Source organism: Molothrus ater, chromosome 1 (genome assembly GCF_012460135.2).
Source record: "Molothrus ater isolate BHLD 08-10-18 breed brown headed cowbird chromosome 1, BPBGC_Mater_1.1, whole genome shotgun sequence".
Classification (NCBI taxonomy): domain Eukaryota; kingdom Metazoa; phylum Chordata; class Aves; order Passeriformes; family Icteridae; genus Molothrus; species Molothrus ater.
The window spans coordinates 32,019,648-32,034,888 of record NC_050478.2 but is presented as its reverse complement, the minus strand read 5'-3'; the positions used below and the strand labels follow the sequence as shown (position 1 = coordinate 32,034,888).

Here is a 15,241-nt window from a genome sequence, read left to right as displayed (position 1 = left end):
TACTCCTATCTGGAATTTGCAAGACATTTGAATGCACAACATTTTGCACTGGCCTCTGCAAAGGATTGCACTGTAATGGAGCTTTTGAAGTGAAGGGATTGGAGGATGTATAGCAGAGCACCTGAAAACAGTGACTGGACATTCTTCCTGAGATAAATGCAACATGTGGACCACAAGAAGCAAATACAGAAATGCCCAAGAAGAATAATTTGTCTTAAAAAAAAGAAAAAAATTGCTAATAATCCACAGTACAGAAGTGGTAGATTAAGACATGAATTATGTAAGGGTACATTTTTTAAGGTTTTTCATAAAACTGAATTTCTTCTTGGCATCTTCAAATTTCTGGAGTAATCACAAGTCAGTTATGAGAAACAAGTCAAAACCAAGTTTTCCTGAGTGATGCGTGCAGGAATTTTTACTATATAATATTTACTTAAATGTTAGAAATAGATCTTAGCATATATAGGAGACACATTGGCTAGACAGGTATTTCATATTCATTCTTCTGCTGAATTTAATCTTATAAAATATTACTGGATGAACTAAATTTCAATTTTATTTTGGAATCATAAAATGATAAAGTTTAGAAGGATCTTTGGGGGTAACCTACTCCTACTCTGAACTCAATACGGGAATAACTTCAAAGTTGTCTTTGAATTCTTCATTATCAGCCCCCATGTCTTCTTTCCTAAATTATGAATCAATGAACAGCAATCAAGAAGTACTCATAAAAAGTTCAAATATGTTATTTTGCATTTGTTAACAATGAATTTGTCCCACTGTAGAGTTATCCATTCAACAACCCCATGAGCTCTGGAGCTTATTATCATTATGATTAATACCTGCTAGAAAATTAAAAATTAAAGCTACAATTCCTTAGAAAAGTTCATCAGGTGGATCAGCAAGGGTATGAATCAGTTATAAAAATAAGAGCTTTAATGGGATCCTCCCACCATGTAAAGGGAATCCTGGTTGAATATGCAGTATGGATTTTAAGAAGTGGTTAGTAAAAATATTCATAGTAAATTACAGTATGACAAGTGTTGACCTAACACAGGAAACAGAAAAATGCAAAGGAATTGCAACTTCCTCTGTAGTGCAGAATTCTCCCTATTAGGAACTAAGCACAGCTGAGAGAAATACTGCTGCTAACAACCCCCAGAAAAATGCATGAGGTGAGGAAAGGGGAAGTAAATAAACTAAAAAAAGGTAAAGTAAACAAATGTAAAAAAAATTGGGAAGTAAAAAAATGCAAAAAAAGGGATGATTTTGATTTGGAGGCTGATTGAATGCAAGGTCACCTAAACCAGGAAAAGGTTATTTGAGATATTGTCAGGCAAGGAAAAGAGATGCATTAGTGGTTTTTTCAGAGGAACACATTAAAACAATAAAAGATTCTATGAGTTTCAGGGGGGACTGCTGTGTATTTAAAAAAAACCAAAAAATATAAAATCTCCCCAAAACAACACTAGAAGGCTATTTTTGTCCAAAAGTGTTTGTGCTTTATGGACATACATCAGTATAGGTGTGTGAAATAAAAAACATGATGCTTCCATAAAGCTGTCTTTTAGTGCAGATAGAGGCTTCATTAGGGTAGATTTTGATCTAAATGGGCAACTCCAAGGTCATAAGGCTAAGGCTTTTTCACATGGAAGAAAAATACCTGCTGTAACAGCTGATGGGATTTTTGGGGTGGGGGTCAGAGGGATCAGAAGATAAAGTCAGACAGTATAATCTATCTTTGTTTAGCCATTAAAACTGTATCTCCTTCACAACAAGAAAAAAAAAAAAGGATATTAAAATAGCAGGAAGAAAACCAGGAAATTCCTGAAATAAAGAATTAAATTCTAAAATACCATAATTCACAGGCTTGCAAGAGTCTCCATAAAAGTGAATGTTTGCCATTCTTTTAAAATGCCAGTTCAAGAGAAAGCAATGAGAATAAATGCCACATTACAGATTTGTTCACTCTTTATTGCTTGATATCTTAAATTGTGAGGTTACAGATCTAAATATTACCAACAAAAAGATCTGAGGCAAAGTCAAGGTCTTTTAAACCTAATTAATGTCAGAGCTTTCAAAGCATTTGAAGATTTCTTTGCTTAGTAAGGTTGATTAGCTTGCAGCAGAAACTCCTTCCACCCACCATCTCCCAAGATACCATGAGATGTCTTTGTATCAAGAGTGCTTTGTGCTGCAGTTACTCCATTAAATGCGTACTTACACAACAAATAATCCCTCTCAAAAGTTCAATAGATACTTGATGACAAGTGTGGTCCTCAATTACATCATTAACCCACAAGACACTTGTCAGTAAAAGATTAAACAAAGTTTCCTCTTCTATGTGCATGTGAGCACACACGTGTACCCGTGTTTGTGGGTCTTTCAGAAAATCAGAGGAGATTTGATGGTGCTTTTATCGGATGTTTAATGACAAATGTTAACACAAATGAATGTCAGCATCTAAAGCCCTTTCTGGATGTTATTGCTATACTGCAGTAGGTCATTACTGGTATAAAAACTTGGCATATATTCCTTGGAAAACTCACAGCCAGTTACTTCTATCAACCACCATTCCAAATATTAGCCTATTGTTATAACGTGCCTAGATGGCTTTGAGGAAATTCTGTCATTTTGGGTAAATGCTTCATGGGCTGCCACCCAAACTGCAGAATGTTCTTCAGTACACTTGTGGGGAAAATAGTGATAATCCCTAATGAGAGCATGCCTTTAATATTTGAACTAGGTAGTAATAAAATCCATAAAAAAAAACCACATTAAAATAAATAAATAAATAAAAGTTAAGGAAATTAAGGGGGCTCGAGGTGTTTGAGAATGAAATTTATTAATCAAGCCATACTTACAAGAAGCTTTTCCCTGATGACTTCTAGTTTTTCTGTAGCTGCTGCTAATTCAGTGTTAGCCTGAGCCAGTGCACAATATTTTGGTTCTTTCTCACAATACACCTAGAAAAAGACAAATCACATTAGTACATTAGAGAAGAAATTGGTCTCACTTTATCACAAAAATTATGAACTACTGCTGATGAAAGACTTTAAGATAATCTCAGTAGTCTTTTATTACATATCTTTGCTTTAGACCCATTTTTCTACACAACAGTGAGTCAGGCAAAGATTTCTTTCTTACTGACTACAGCAGATTTTATGATAATCTTATAGAAGGACATTTTTAGCAAACTAAATGCAAGCTTAGTGGGTCTACTCTCCAACTAGAATTAATTTATAAGCATCACTTTCATGATTTTAGAATACAGGTGGAAATGAGACAGGCATTACACTTGAGTAGATTTCATCTACAATTGATAAGTTTTTTACTGTTCAGTAATTAAATGAGCATGCTCTAATGCTAGGATGAATGGAGAAATCCTGCTGCCAGGTGCTCCAGGGAATCACAAGTGATAAGCCCTGTCTCATACTCCAGACAGCCAGAGCCGGGATGGATGTTTGAAATGAAACATGCACATCTGGAGAATATTTCCCAACTGTTGCATTGTAATGACAGCTGAAAAGTCCTGGACAGCTACACCTTTTTTACCACTTCCTAATAAAAGGAAATACATGCATACATACTGCCAAGTATAGAACACTTCCCACTTGGTCTCTGGTGGTTCTTACATGCTCCCCAGAACACTAAGCTGAACCTAATAAAATAATAAAAAAAATCATTAACCAAAATTACCCCATCAGGGCTAGTTCAAGAGCTGATATATACATACTGATTTTTACTGTATTGATGGCCCAGGAACAGAGACCAGCTGCTGCAAAGGATTCTGTATGAACATAATTTGGGTTGAAGTCTGGATCCTTCAAGTAATGTTCCTTGGCGACCTTCAGACAATGCTGAGAAATATGCTCCTTATCATAGTTGATTAAATCTTGCAAAGAGTCATCAACCTATGAGAAGTTCCAGTGTATATAATGTGCAATTTTTTTGAGAAGCAGAAGCTAAATCCTACTTTCACCTCAAAGGTAAAACTGGAACCCTGCACTAGCTAATTGATTCAGATACAAGGCAAAAATATTTTCCCCAAAATACACAAGTATTCACTGTCACAAATACAATCTGTGATTTATGTCTTGCTTGGGAAACTAGGGGAAAATTGGATAAATATAACGAAATGTTCTCCCTTTCATTTTCTCCTGGTTTGGCATTCAGTAAATCCCAGTGGTGCTCAGGCTGGCTTGAGTTTGTCACCAAAGGTACACAGAAAAGAGCAATGCAGGGTCAAATCTTCTCCCCCTAAATTCAAGCTGCAAGAAAATGAAGATGTGATTTATTTTCTTTTTCTCTAACTCTCTTTTTTAACTGTTAGTTTCTTCTTTCATCTCAGATATTATCTGATGTCCATTTGATATTTACCTTTCCCATAAAGAGTTTTGTGGCTTTCCACCTTCTCTGCTTAGGCCCTTTCCCTTAATGTGACAGGATGTTGGTTTTGGCTGGGGTAGAGTTAATTTTCTTCAGAGTGGCTGGTTTGGAGATGTGTTTCGGATTTGTGCTGAACACAGGGTTGATAATGCAGACATGTTTTTGTTATTGCTAAGCAGGGCTTACACAGAGCCAAGGCCTCTTCTGCTTTTTGTACTGCCACGCTGGTGAGGCTGGATGTGCATGGGAGGCTGGGAGGAGACACAGAAGAGTTTCAAATCTTAATCAGTGACACAGACAGTGGGATCAAGCTCACCCTCAGCAAATTTGCAGATGATACCAGAGTGGTGTGACTGCCATGCCTGAGGGATGGGGTGTTACCTAGTGATGCAGGGCAGGAGAGCAGGTATCTGTACAAAAAAGCTGGGGGATGTTAGGGCGGTGTGTTACTCCTGAGGAGTTACTGAACACAGGGGGGAACTCAGTGGCCCATGCCATTGCAGTAGGAAGCTGCAAGCCTTTCATTATCTAGGTTCAAATGCAAAGTCTGGAGCTAAGCAAGAGAGTGAAGACTTTTTGCTAAGATTTTGAGACGCATGAACTTTTCTCCCTTACAGCCCCTTCTTCCCCTTCGAAGGGTTTTCTTTCAGGTAATTAGAGGATATACCAAAAAGGCAATGAGTGGTCCAGTGTTGCACTGGAGCTTTCCCTAAATAGCAAAATATTCACTCCAGTTTTGAGGTATAGGAAAACATTTAAAATTTGTCAAATTAGCCTACAACTTTTGCCAAATTTGCCTTCTTTTTATTCCTCGAGTCTGAAACCATAGGTCACAACTAGGGAGGGAATGGGAGAAATGGAAATATCCTATATGGAAACACTGTACTTAATTTCAGGTTTGGAAATTGAATAATCATCAGTTCAAGCAGCTTTGTCAAGACACTTATTTTGGCTTAACAGTGGCTTAGATCAGTGACTTTACATCAGTTAGCATCAGTCTTACATGAAATCTGAGTGCCTCCACCACTTTCTGCAACAATTTAATTACCTGTTTAAAAGCAGATTATGATTTCTTTGGTGCAAATTTATGTGGGAGAGTAAACCTGGGGGGCATTCTGTATCATCAGCAATTGTGTATTTGGAAGATTACCATACACACTTCTAAAGATACAATGCCTGAGGCTGAAGTCAGTTATACTTGGTTCATCCTTATCCTTGTACCTCATGCTCATCTCACAGACTCATTTCCTGTTAGGTCTTGCTTAAACCTAGTTTAATTACAGAGAAAGAAGATATTACAGTGATCAAGATGTTAATACTTGGATCAAGAACTCTGCATTGGCAGTAACAAGCCTCTGTAAGAATTTAATACCCTTACAAAACCTGTTTCTGCAATTGTTGGGGACATTTTCCATGTATACATTTATTAGATAGGACACACACAGCTACTGTCTGTGGGAATAACAAATATTAAAAATCATTTTGCATTACATTATAAATGACACTTTATTAATCAAGTTAAATATGTCTCTCATCTTCTGTGATGCAGCTTTTATGATTTGTTCCTAATTCTCAGCTAGTGTCACTGACACACATATACCTACACCATGATCTGCATGTTTTTTGACTTTAAGAGGGTGGGTCCTGTTTTAAAAGGCAATGGCATAAGCACCTTCCCGTGTAAGCTGCTCTGGCTGACAACATTCAGAGCACAGTAATGGCCACTAGAATGACAGCAGTGTTACTGCCCACTATTTTAAAACCTTGCCAGTGTCATTTTCATGGTAAAACCCTTGTTTATTACTATACAGGTGTGCAGCCCTGCCACAGTTATGTGGAATGCAGACTGAGCTCAATTTCCTAATAAGTTAGATCTAAAGTGATTTCCATTCTTCATCTACTCTTTCTTAAGTAACACTTCACTCCAAGTCAATACCTCCAAGGTATATATTTGCTTAAGGTTGTAAAACTCAAAAAGCTCTTGTAAGCTCCAATTTAAAATCTATAGAACAGGAGAGCAAAAATAATTTTTTAAAGGGTGACATATTTTAATCAATTAGGAAGAGTCTTCACAAATTTCTTAGCTAGAGATGTATTCTCATTTGCTGGGCTTTTTTTGGTAACAAAAAATGAGAGAAGATTAGTGTTTAGAAACTATCGTTAGCCTTATGAAACAGTTTTAGATTAATGTAGCACAAAATGACACTTTCATTTCCAATGAAAACATTTCAGAAATGCAATAAAGCAATGAACAGTGGAGTACAGTAATCATTAGTGTCAGGCGCTGAACTTCATGCCTGAAACAAAGTGGCCCAAAGATGTGATTATCTCACAATAATCACTCTGTGTGTTTCACCTAGCTACTTAATGAAGTAATTAAAATTGTGTTAAGGGTGTATTTTGAACATCCAAATTTATCAGAAGCATATGGAACCAATAAAGAAAAAGCATCACATGAAAAGTGTTTGGTAGGATGTTGAGCTGTTGGATCCCGTTTGTACAAGTTTAATTAATTGCACCACTTGGACTTGAAACTTCATCGCCATTTTTAAGTTGTATGTGAGATATGGATCAGCAAAAGGCTGAAGTTAGCATAATCCAGAGAAATATAAAGGTCCTGATCATGTCTTCATTTATCTCAGTATCAAAAATTAGGATGAGACAAAGTTTTTGGAAAGGTATTAAATATCATCTGGTGGTAAGTATTTAAGGAACAGAATAGAAGAAAATGAGAGGTCGTTTTGAATGTTTAGACAGGACAGTCTTCCCTGCTAGTGAATATCTGGAAATTCAAAATATTTGGAAACTTGAAGTTTCCGTATCTCAAAATCAGGCTATTAACAACTATTACAAGTCAATTAAGAACTCCTTTCTGCACTATTGGTCAATGACACAACATACGTGAGATTTTGTAGCAAAGTGCCAGACTTGAATGAGCCTTCCAGACTCTAAATGCAGAGGAACTTCACTTTACAGCACTCCATACTACTGGTGCTTTATTTCAAAAGCCATGCTTGCAACTGTAGATGGAAATTTTAGACTCCTGATGAAACTATGCATTTCTGTTCATTCTGTGGTGAACAGTAAAGCATGTGAGCCTCTGAGTTTCCAACACAGATGTTGATAACTTAGTGCTAAAAGGCTGAACTGAGAGCAAAAAGGAGAGTCAACGCTGAAGACATATATTGTCAGGAATGCTATTATAATCTTAAGATTCAAGGTTTATACCTTGTAAAATGGTGGAATGAACTGTATCAATTGAGTTGTTCAATTTACCTAGAGCCTCAAAGCCTTTAGAAACCTGAAGTGTTAAGATATGACTCTTTGACCTTTACTGTATTACAAATAGGTCTGATTCCCAAGATCCACATCCATTAAATGCTTGAATGAGTTCAGTATTTATTGTTCTTTCACCTTATTAAAACAGCTAAAAGGTTAGGAAAAGGCATAATGTAAAGAAAGGTCAAGTGGTAATCATGGTGTGAAATGCTGTTACACATGTAAGTGTAATAATTCTGTAGACTATAGGCTCCCTGGAGAGGAAGTTGTTCAAAACTGTTCACCTAAAAAAGGTTTATTTTGTGTTAAATATACCTCAACATCAGTAAATAGGAGAAATAGACTGACCTTTAGCTCCTCTGCATCTGCAATGGCCTTTTCTTGGCTCAGTTTCTCAGTCTGAAACCCTACCTTAGCAATCAAAACTTCAGTACCTTGATTTTTCAGTTGCAGTTCTGCCTCTTAAGTAGCAAGTTTGGATTTTAGATCTTCTACCTGCAGGGCAAAAGGTAATACATTATTCAGAACATTAGGCATGGTTCTGAGATCCAAAAGCTGAACTGAAAACAAAACTCATGTTTTGTGGGTCTCTAACAAGCAGCACTGTCTTTTCATTTTTTTATCTTTTTTTCCGTTTGTACCTGACAGAATTTTGTGGACATAAATAATTTAATAATGGCAGCCTAAGTGCACCCACCACAGACCCCAGAGCTCACCTGAGATGCTCAGATGTCTGTCTGCTGCTGAGGCTGGGGCTGCAGTCTGGTGTTGCCGAGGTGCAAAAGAGGCGCAGCTGCTGCACGCGGCAAAGGCGCCAACGCAAGGGCAGAAGGATGCCCTGAGAAGTGCTTGGTATTCACTCTGAGCAGACAACTCCAGCAGAGCCTTGCTGAACGGTTCAGAGACTGCCAAACAAAAACTACCTGTTATTGTGCTGAAATAGCAATTCATTGCCTGCCAGTTGAGAAACTCATATAAAAATATCCAGCAACAATATCTCCTCACATATAAAGAAATTTTTTCAAATAACTGTGTGTTTGGCATGGTTTGGGGTTTTTTTTTTTGTTTTTCTGCTAACCTACCAATAATTTTGTCTGACAGCTAATCAAGATATATTTTAACCAGAGGGGTCTTGGTAATCTGATCTGGATAGGGTTGATAAAACAAAGTGGAAGACAAATGTTAGGGTTTAAACTATAATCATACAGAAGGTGTTGAGGACTCCTGATTTGGTGGGCTCCTGAAATCTTACAAAACGAACCGAATTTACCTTTTCAAAATTTGACCATTTGATTTGACAGAGCTGTAATACTGAGTTTTACCAGATGACTGTAGAGATCCCAAATCTCCCCACTCATTTATTTTTCAATTTGTTTGAGCTGACTTTATGTCTTTTTCTTTAAGAAAAATACTAAACAGTAATTCATTTGATATTCTTCTGTAAAGCTACAGAGTGCAGGGTAAAAATGGCTCAATGTTCAAGTGCCTGGCTAGAGATAGTGCCTGGAGCTGTGGGTCTGTCAGCCATGCAATAAAACAAAGATTATAAAATAAAGATTATTTACAAAGGATGAAAGGAAAGGAAAGGAAAGTTTTCACAGTTTACCTGGAAGGCTTCTGGCTTTCTTCTTTCTGAAGAAAGCTTCTGCATGCCATTTACCATTTCCATGTGTCATGACAGCCTCTTGTTTTGTTTTTTTGTCCAGGAGGACATTATAAAGCATGATTTACTCCAGAAAACTATTTGGAGCGGTGTAGTCGTACTGCCTATTGTACTTGGCACTCAGGACATTCACACTGGTGTGGGCAGAAGCCATAAAATCCCCATAAACCATGGAGTTCTGGTTGAGTGGCTGTACATACCCAAGGAAAAAGAACAAATGGAAACACAGGAACAAAGAAATGCTTCCAAAATTAAGTATATCTATATAAGTTAAGTATGTCCATGTATGTTTCTAAGGATGGCTCATTGACAAAACTCTCCTTCAATCTACCCTAAATATAATGCTGTCAGCACGTAAAAAACATTAAAGTAAAATGAGCCTTCCCCAGCTGTTTTGCATATAAATTAATTAATTTTGCACCGGCATTCATCAAATCATCACCACAGAAGCTCAGTGCTTCAACATACTTTATTATTTTTTTACTAAACACTCCTAAAAACTAGGAACAGAGATTAAACCAGTTCACTATACTGCTACATGCAGAGTTAATACTCTATGGATTTTCTACTTCACCTCTGGAACTCCTGTCGAAGAGAAATCCTCTGTAGGTTAAAGAAATACAGTAGAGTGGCTGCTCTTATCACACTGGTCCTCACACACTTCATATATCATGAAATTCCTGTTTGGAGTGAAGTGCATTTTTGCCATCCACTTCAGTTTGAACAGAACTGGACACCACAATTTATATTTCCAAAGTTGTGCCACCCCTGCTTATCTGTGCTTCTAAAAGATAGACTAACAAATTCCAATGAGGGCAGGATTTAGACCACTGTGGAGTTCTCCCCCTAAAGCTGAGCCTATAGACACCATAAAATGTCAGAGAATCAGCAACATTTCTGTGCTAAAATTACCTTCTATCAGCTTCAAGGGGGATTAAGAAGAAAAGTTGCTGTCTCTCATGGAGTTCAGATTCACTCCCAGCTGTGACAGTGGAGAGTCTTCCCTATGTGCCAGCCAAGGAATCAAACCACCAACCATAACTCCAGCTGCAAGCAAATCTCAGCACACTGAAGAAGGGGGCCCAGAGCTCGGGTGTGTCCCTGGTGGGTCCCACACAGAACCACATGGGGTTTCTCTCTCATCACAGAGACCAAAATGCAGCTGTAGGCCAGAAATTTCTCTTCACATACTATGTAAAAATCAAAACAGGCCAGGCACATTTAAAACAACTCCAGATGGCCATTAAGTCATGTGTTTCTGAGGAAAATGAAGAGATAAAATGCCTGTCTTTATTCACCTCTGACAACAAGAGGGGTTCAGGATCAAAGTTCAAAGATCCATTTTCTAAATTTGTTGAAAACTGAACTGGCAAATACAAGATATCACTCCAGTCCTTTGAATTAGAGTATACTTTCCCAGGATAAACAATATATAGAAAATCTCCAGATTTAATATTTTTTTTGTTTCAGAGGACCCTATCCACATATACTAATAGTATAAATTCACATACATGTCTAAACAAGAGTACTGTATGCAAAATTAAAAGGGAAATACTAAGAAAACCCATTTAACTTCATCACTGTAACTAACTTTCATTTTGTCCTCTATGACTTCTAGCACACTTAAACTTTATCATTTGTGGAGTCACATCTCCCTCATTTTAATGATTATTTATTGCATTCTCTACAAGACGAACCCAGTTCAATTAATCAAGGGAAGCCAAAAATCAATTAATATGAATTAAATGAGCTACACCAACTCTTAGGAAAGTCACACATAATTTACCAAAGCATTGTCAATAATGCTTAGGGAACTTTGGGAAAATTGCTCATGAGTGGCTGTTGATGCAGTCAAATGTTTTAAGCCTACATCATTAATATTACAATCAGGTTGATGCAGAAAGGCTTGCCATTTTTCTCAGTAAGAAAACTCATTATTTCCTTGTGCCTTTTCAGAGCTGGTTTAGAAGAATACTTATTTCACCTGTGATCAGAAAAACAGAAATTAAAGCAAGAACTAAATAAAGAATAATTTGCATTTTGGGAAAGCAGAGGCAAATTGCTCTACAAATAGGAAAAAACCAGAACATCATTAGTGGAAGCAATGTAGTACAAATTCGTCTTTTAAAAAATCGTTTGTAGAAGCAAGGCTAGTCAGCAGGAATAGGCATTTTATGCAGATTTGAGCAGCATTTAGCTTCCAACTGAAATGCATTTCAGCCCTTTTCTCCTTTTTTCATTGTTTGCAACACACACGCACCCTGCAGTACAGCTCTTCCCAGTGAAAGACAACCTCCTCACACATGATCCTTATGAGAGGTCTCTACTCAGCAGCCCTGAAAAGCCCTCTAACAACAGTTTCATTTGTAAATCAGTGAGGGACGGAGTGGGTTCTGGTAGAGCTGGAAGTGGCCCGAGACAACTCGTCTCAATGGGGCAAAATAACTATTGTTATGGAGCTTAACAAAATGGCACAGCATGGGAGCCACGCCGAGCCAGAGAGCAGCTGGTTGTAATTCACACTGGTTTTCAGAAAACACTAATCGTTCCCGAACAGACCTCTTTGAGGATTGGTCTTCCCTGCATTTTCAATTTGTCACTTTCTCTTATGATAAGGTCAGCGGTGACAGCACTTCCTGACATTAACAGCTGTGGCTTTTAAAAGGGTCATTGTGGAACTACTAATTGCAGTAATTTCATTAGCATAAATTATTTATTCTGCCATTCATTTATCTCCAGGATTTTTTTTTATAATACTACATTGTACTTTTCAATATATGCCCATTCAGGGTTGTAGGCAAAGGAAATTATTATTGCTAATTTAGCCTTCTTTGCAGGGGGGGAAAAAGAAGCAAACAAAAAAGAGTTGATACAGTAACAAAATCTGATTTAACAGCAGTTCACTAGAAAACATAAAGTAGCTTGAAGCCAAAAATGAAGATTAGGCTGGTACAAATCAAAACCATTCATTAGCGCTAAAGACAACTGAGCATTAAACCCATATACATTTTGAAAGAAAATATGAGGGTGAAGTAGGCTCATTCTTCTACAATCTCTCTACTCTAGGCCTTGGCTGATTGACTTTAAACATAAAAAAACCCTCAAGGCAAGTTACAAATAGTTTATACAGGAATTTTTCCTGCCTCCTCCCTCCACCTTTTCTCAGGATGTAAAATAGTCATTACTATCAAATATATAAATCTTAACTCTTTGCAGTTAGGTTGAGCTAGCTGAAACATGCCAAGTGAACAACAAAAAAGACCAATATCACTGAAAATGAACACATGTTGCAGGCAATTATCAAAACTGAGGAAAAAAAGCCAAGTCAATGTTTGCTAGAAGGAAAAGGTAACTGGGAAGTGTGAGTGGGTGGACAGGGAGGAGTTTCAGAGGCAAAGAGAGAAAACTAAATTTTACTCCAGGTGGCATCTTTGCCACACTGAACGTTGTAAAATACCTTGGAGTATGATGAGCTAAGAGCATAAGGAATTTACCCTTGGTATGTTTAATGGTGGGTGCTAAGCAGCAGAAAAGCAGCATAAAAGACAGCAACAATAAAATACTCAAAGATCATAGAGATGTACACGGCTGTTATTTTCAAAGAGGTGAATTAAAGAATCCTGATCCTTTTATTCTGCACTGAGTGATATGTGACACCGGATGAAAGTAAGAAAGGGAGGGTGCCTGTCATGCTGAATTTGGACACAGATTATTTTAAAATACTGTAGACCATATCTTATATCAAATGAGGTATAAAAGCACCTTTGTAATCTCATGAAACTCAGTACATGGATTTCAGAACTGCTACACCCTGTTCTTTTCTTGTGCTCTTTTAAAATGAAGCTTAGCAATTCCAGTGCTGAAACAGAAGAGGGCTCTTTTCCTCTCCTCTCCCCCAAGAAATCAAAGACATCAGAATTTATTAAAGTTCTGATACTTTCCATTTCCCTTCAAATACCTCTGAACTCACTGTTTCTTGTCCTTGACCCACACACTGGCCCCTATCCCTCCAGGTGAAAAGGGTCTTGCAATGCCTGCTTTCAACAGGCACCACGATTAGGGGGGATCACTGTTGCTTCTGTTCAGACACTTTCACCCAGGGTAAAAAGGATGTTCACAGCAACATGTTCAAGCATGTTCTTCATAGAACATACTGACCGTGCTGCTCACCATCTCCCTGCTGAGCTCAGCCTAAACCACTTTCCCTGGATAAACTGTATCTTCCAGAAGGGCAATTGTTTTTTGGAAATAAAGAGCTAGAGGAAAAGAAAAACCCAACTGAACCCCCAAAAACTTCCTTCTCATAAACACTGGGAGTTTTTTATGGTTTTCCTTCACCATTTAATCTCAGAAATCGTCCATTTTTTATTAAAGCAATAGAAACATGATGCCATATTTGTATTGAACTTTTAAGAGAAAAAAACCCATTAGCTTAATTTCAAGCTACCCTAAATAAAATTAATCTGTAATATTGTTATACAGCATTAAACAAAAAATCCTTTATCAACTACTATTGCTCAATTTTTTTGGAAGTGTGAAAAAGACAATTAGAAGCTAAGTGTCAATTATGCCAAAATAATCACTCAGTAGCAGACCTCACACTGCTGATCAATGATAAGGAACAGCACCATCCAGGCACAGGTGAGCACTAGCTAACAAGACTTCTGTGCTGAGAACAAACAAAGGACTTTCCTGAAGTATCTAAAATGGAGCAAGCAAAATGAAACATGAACACAGCAGCACTAGAGAGAAGGAGGGGACACCACCTCCTATAAATCTTTGATGGAGAGGGAATAGCACACTCTTAAGATTCCCTCTTCTTCAGGGTGGTCTTTTCCACCCAGCCCCTCTCATTCTTTTGATACCCTAATGCATCTCTGCAATTGTCCTCTTGCCCCTCCCTTTACTATTTTGGTCATTCTCCCTTGACTTTCCTTTTGCTCCTCCTCAGACCCTTTGCTTTACGCCTCTCCTACCATTCTAGTTTGGTTTTGCTTTTTCTTCCTGTCTCCCCTTCTCTCTCCACCCACAACAATGACACACCTTCTCTGTTATCTCAAAGGGTTCTTGAGGACGCTTTCCTCGTCACTTTAAAACCTTTGCCCTGCCTCATCCTATTATTTTTTGCATTCTGCTCTTTGGTTTTTGGTCTTCCCATCAGCTGCACATGACTCATGGACCCAGTACTGCTTTACATACATTGATGACACAAACCCCTTAATTCCCTGTCAATAAAGCATCATGTTATTCTGTTAGTTGCCATTTATTTCTCTTGCTGGGAATCAAACAAGAAAGATACTTACCAGGAGCAGTTAACACCAATATGAAAGAATAAACTCGCTAACAGTCGCTAAGGTCAGAGAAATCTTTATAAATTGTCTAAAAAGAAAAGAAGTGTTGAGGAACATAATGCTTAAATTAAAAAAAAAAACAAACAACCAAAAACCTCTTTTCTCCATGCAATCATATCTGTTTCTTTCAAATAAGAAGTTGGTATCACATCAAAAATAAATGCACTTGGATATCCCCCCCCGAGCTCACCAGACAACAAATAACTATCCCGATGACACTAGAAGTCTGTTAAAATAAAGCAGGAGCAGCTGATGGAACATACAAACGCCAGGTTTATTTGCAAGCATCTCGCGCAGTCCTACAGGAGGCATCCGTGTGCCGCGGGAGCGCCGCAGGAGCGGCCGCCCGGGAGCCTGGAGCGGGCGGGTCCCGCAGCCCCGCTCCCCGCACGGCCCCGGGCAGCGGCAGCGCCCGCCCGCTCCCTGCAAGCAGCACCAGACATCCCTTCCCTCTCCTTCACCTTCGCTTCACGACTCTTGCTGCATTTTGTATGGGTCTGAAAGCAGGGTGAACACTGCAAATGCAGCCGGCTGGTGCAGCACTCAACTAAAACCCGAC

At 38.1% G+C, this 15,241-nt stretch overlaps 1 protein-coding gene across 1 annotated transcript in view; it reads right to left on the bottom strand.

The window, feature by feature from the left end:
• The window catches only part of DNAH11 (dynein axonemal heavy chain 11), a 77,021-nt gene that overhangs the window by 23,762 nt on the left and 38,018 nt on the right, over window positions 1–15,241 (bottom strand). Inside the window, 5 exon segments of the mRNA XM_054514148.1 lie at window positions 2,865–2,966; window positions 3,299–3,313; window positions 3,747–3,914; window positions 4,381–4,519; window positions 9,400–9,521. Of these exon segments, the coding sequence (XP_054370123.1) occupies window positions 2,865–2,966; window positions 3,299–3,313; window positions 3,747–3,914; window positions 4,381–4,519; window positions 9,400–9,521 (546 nt within the window).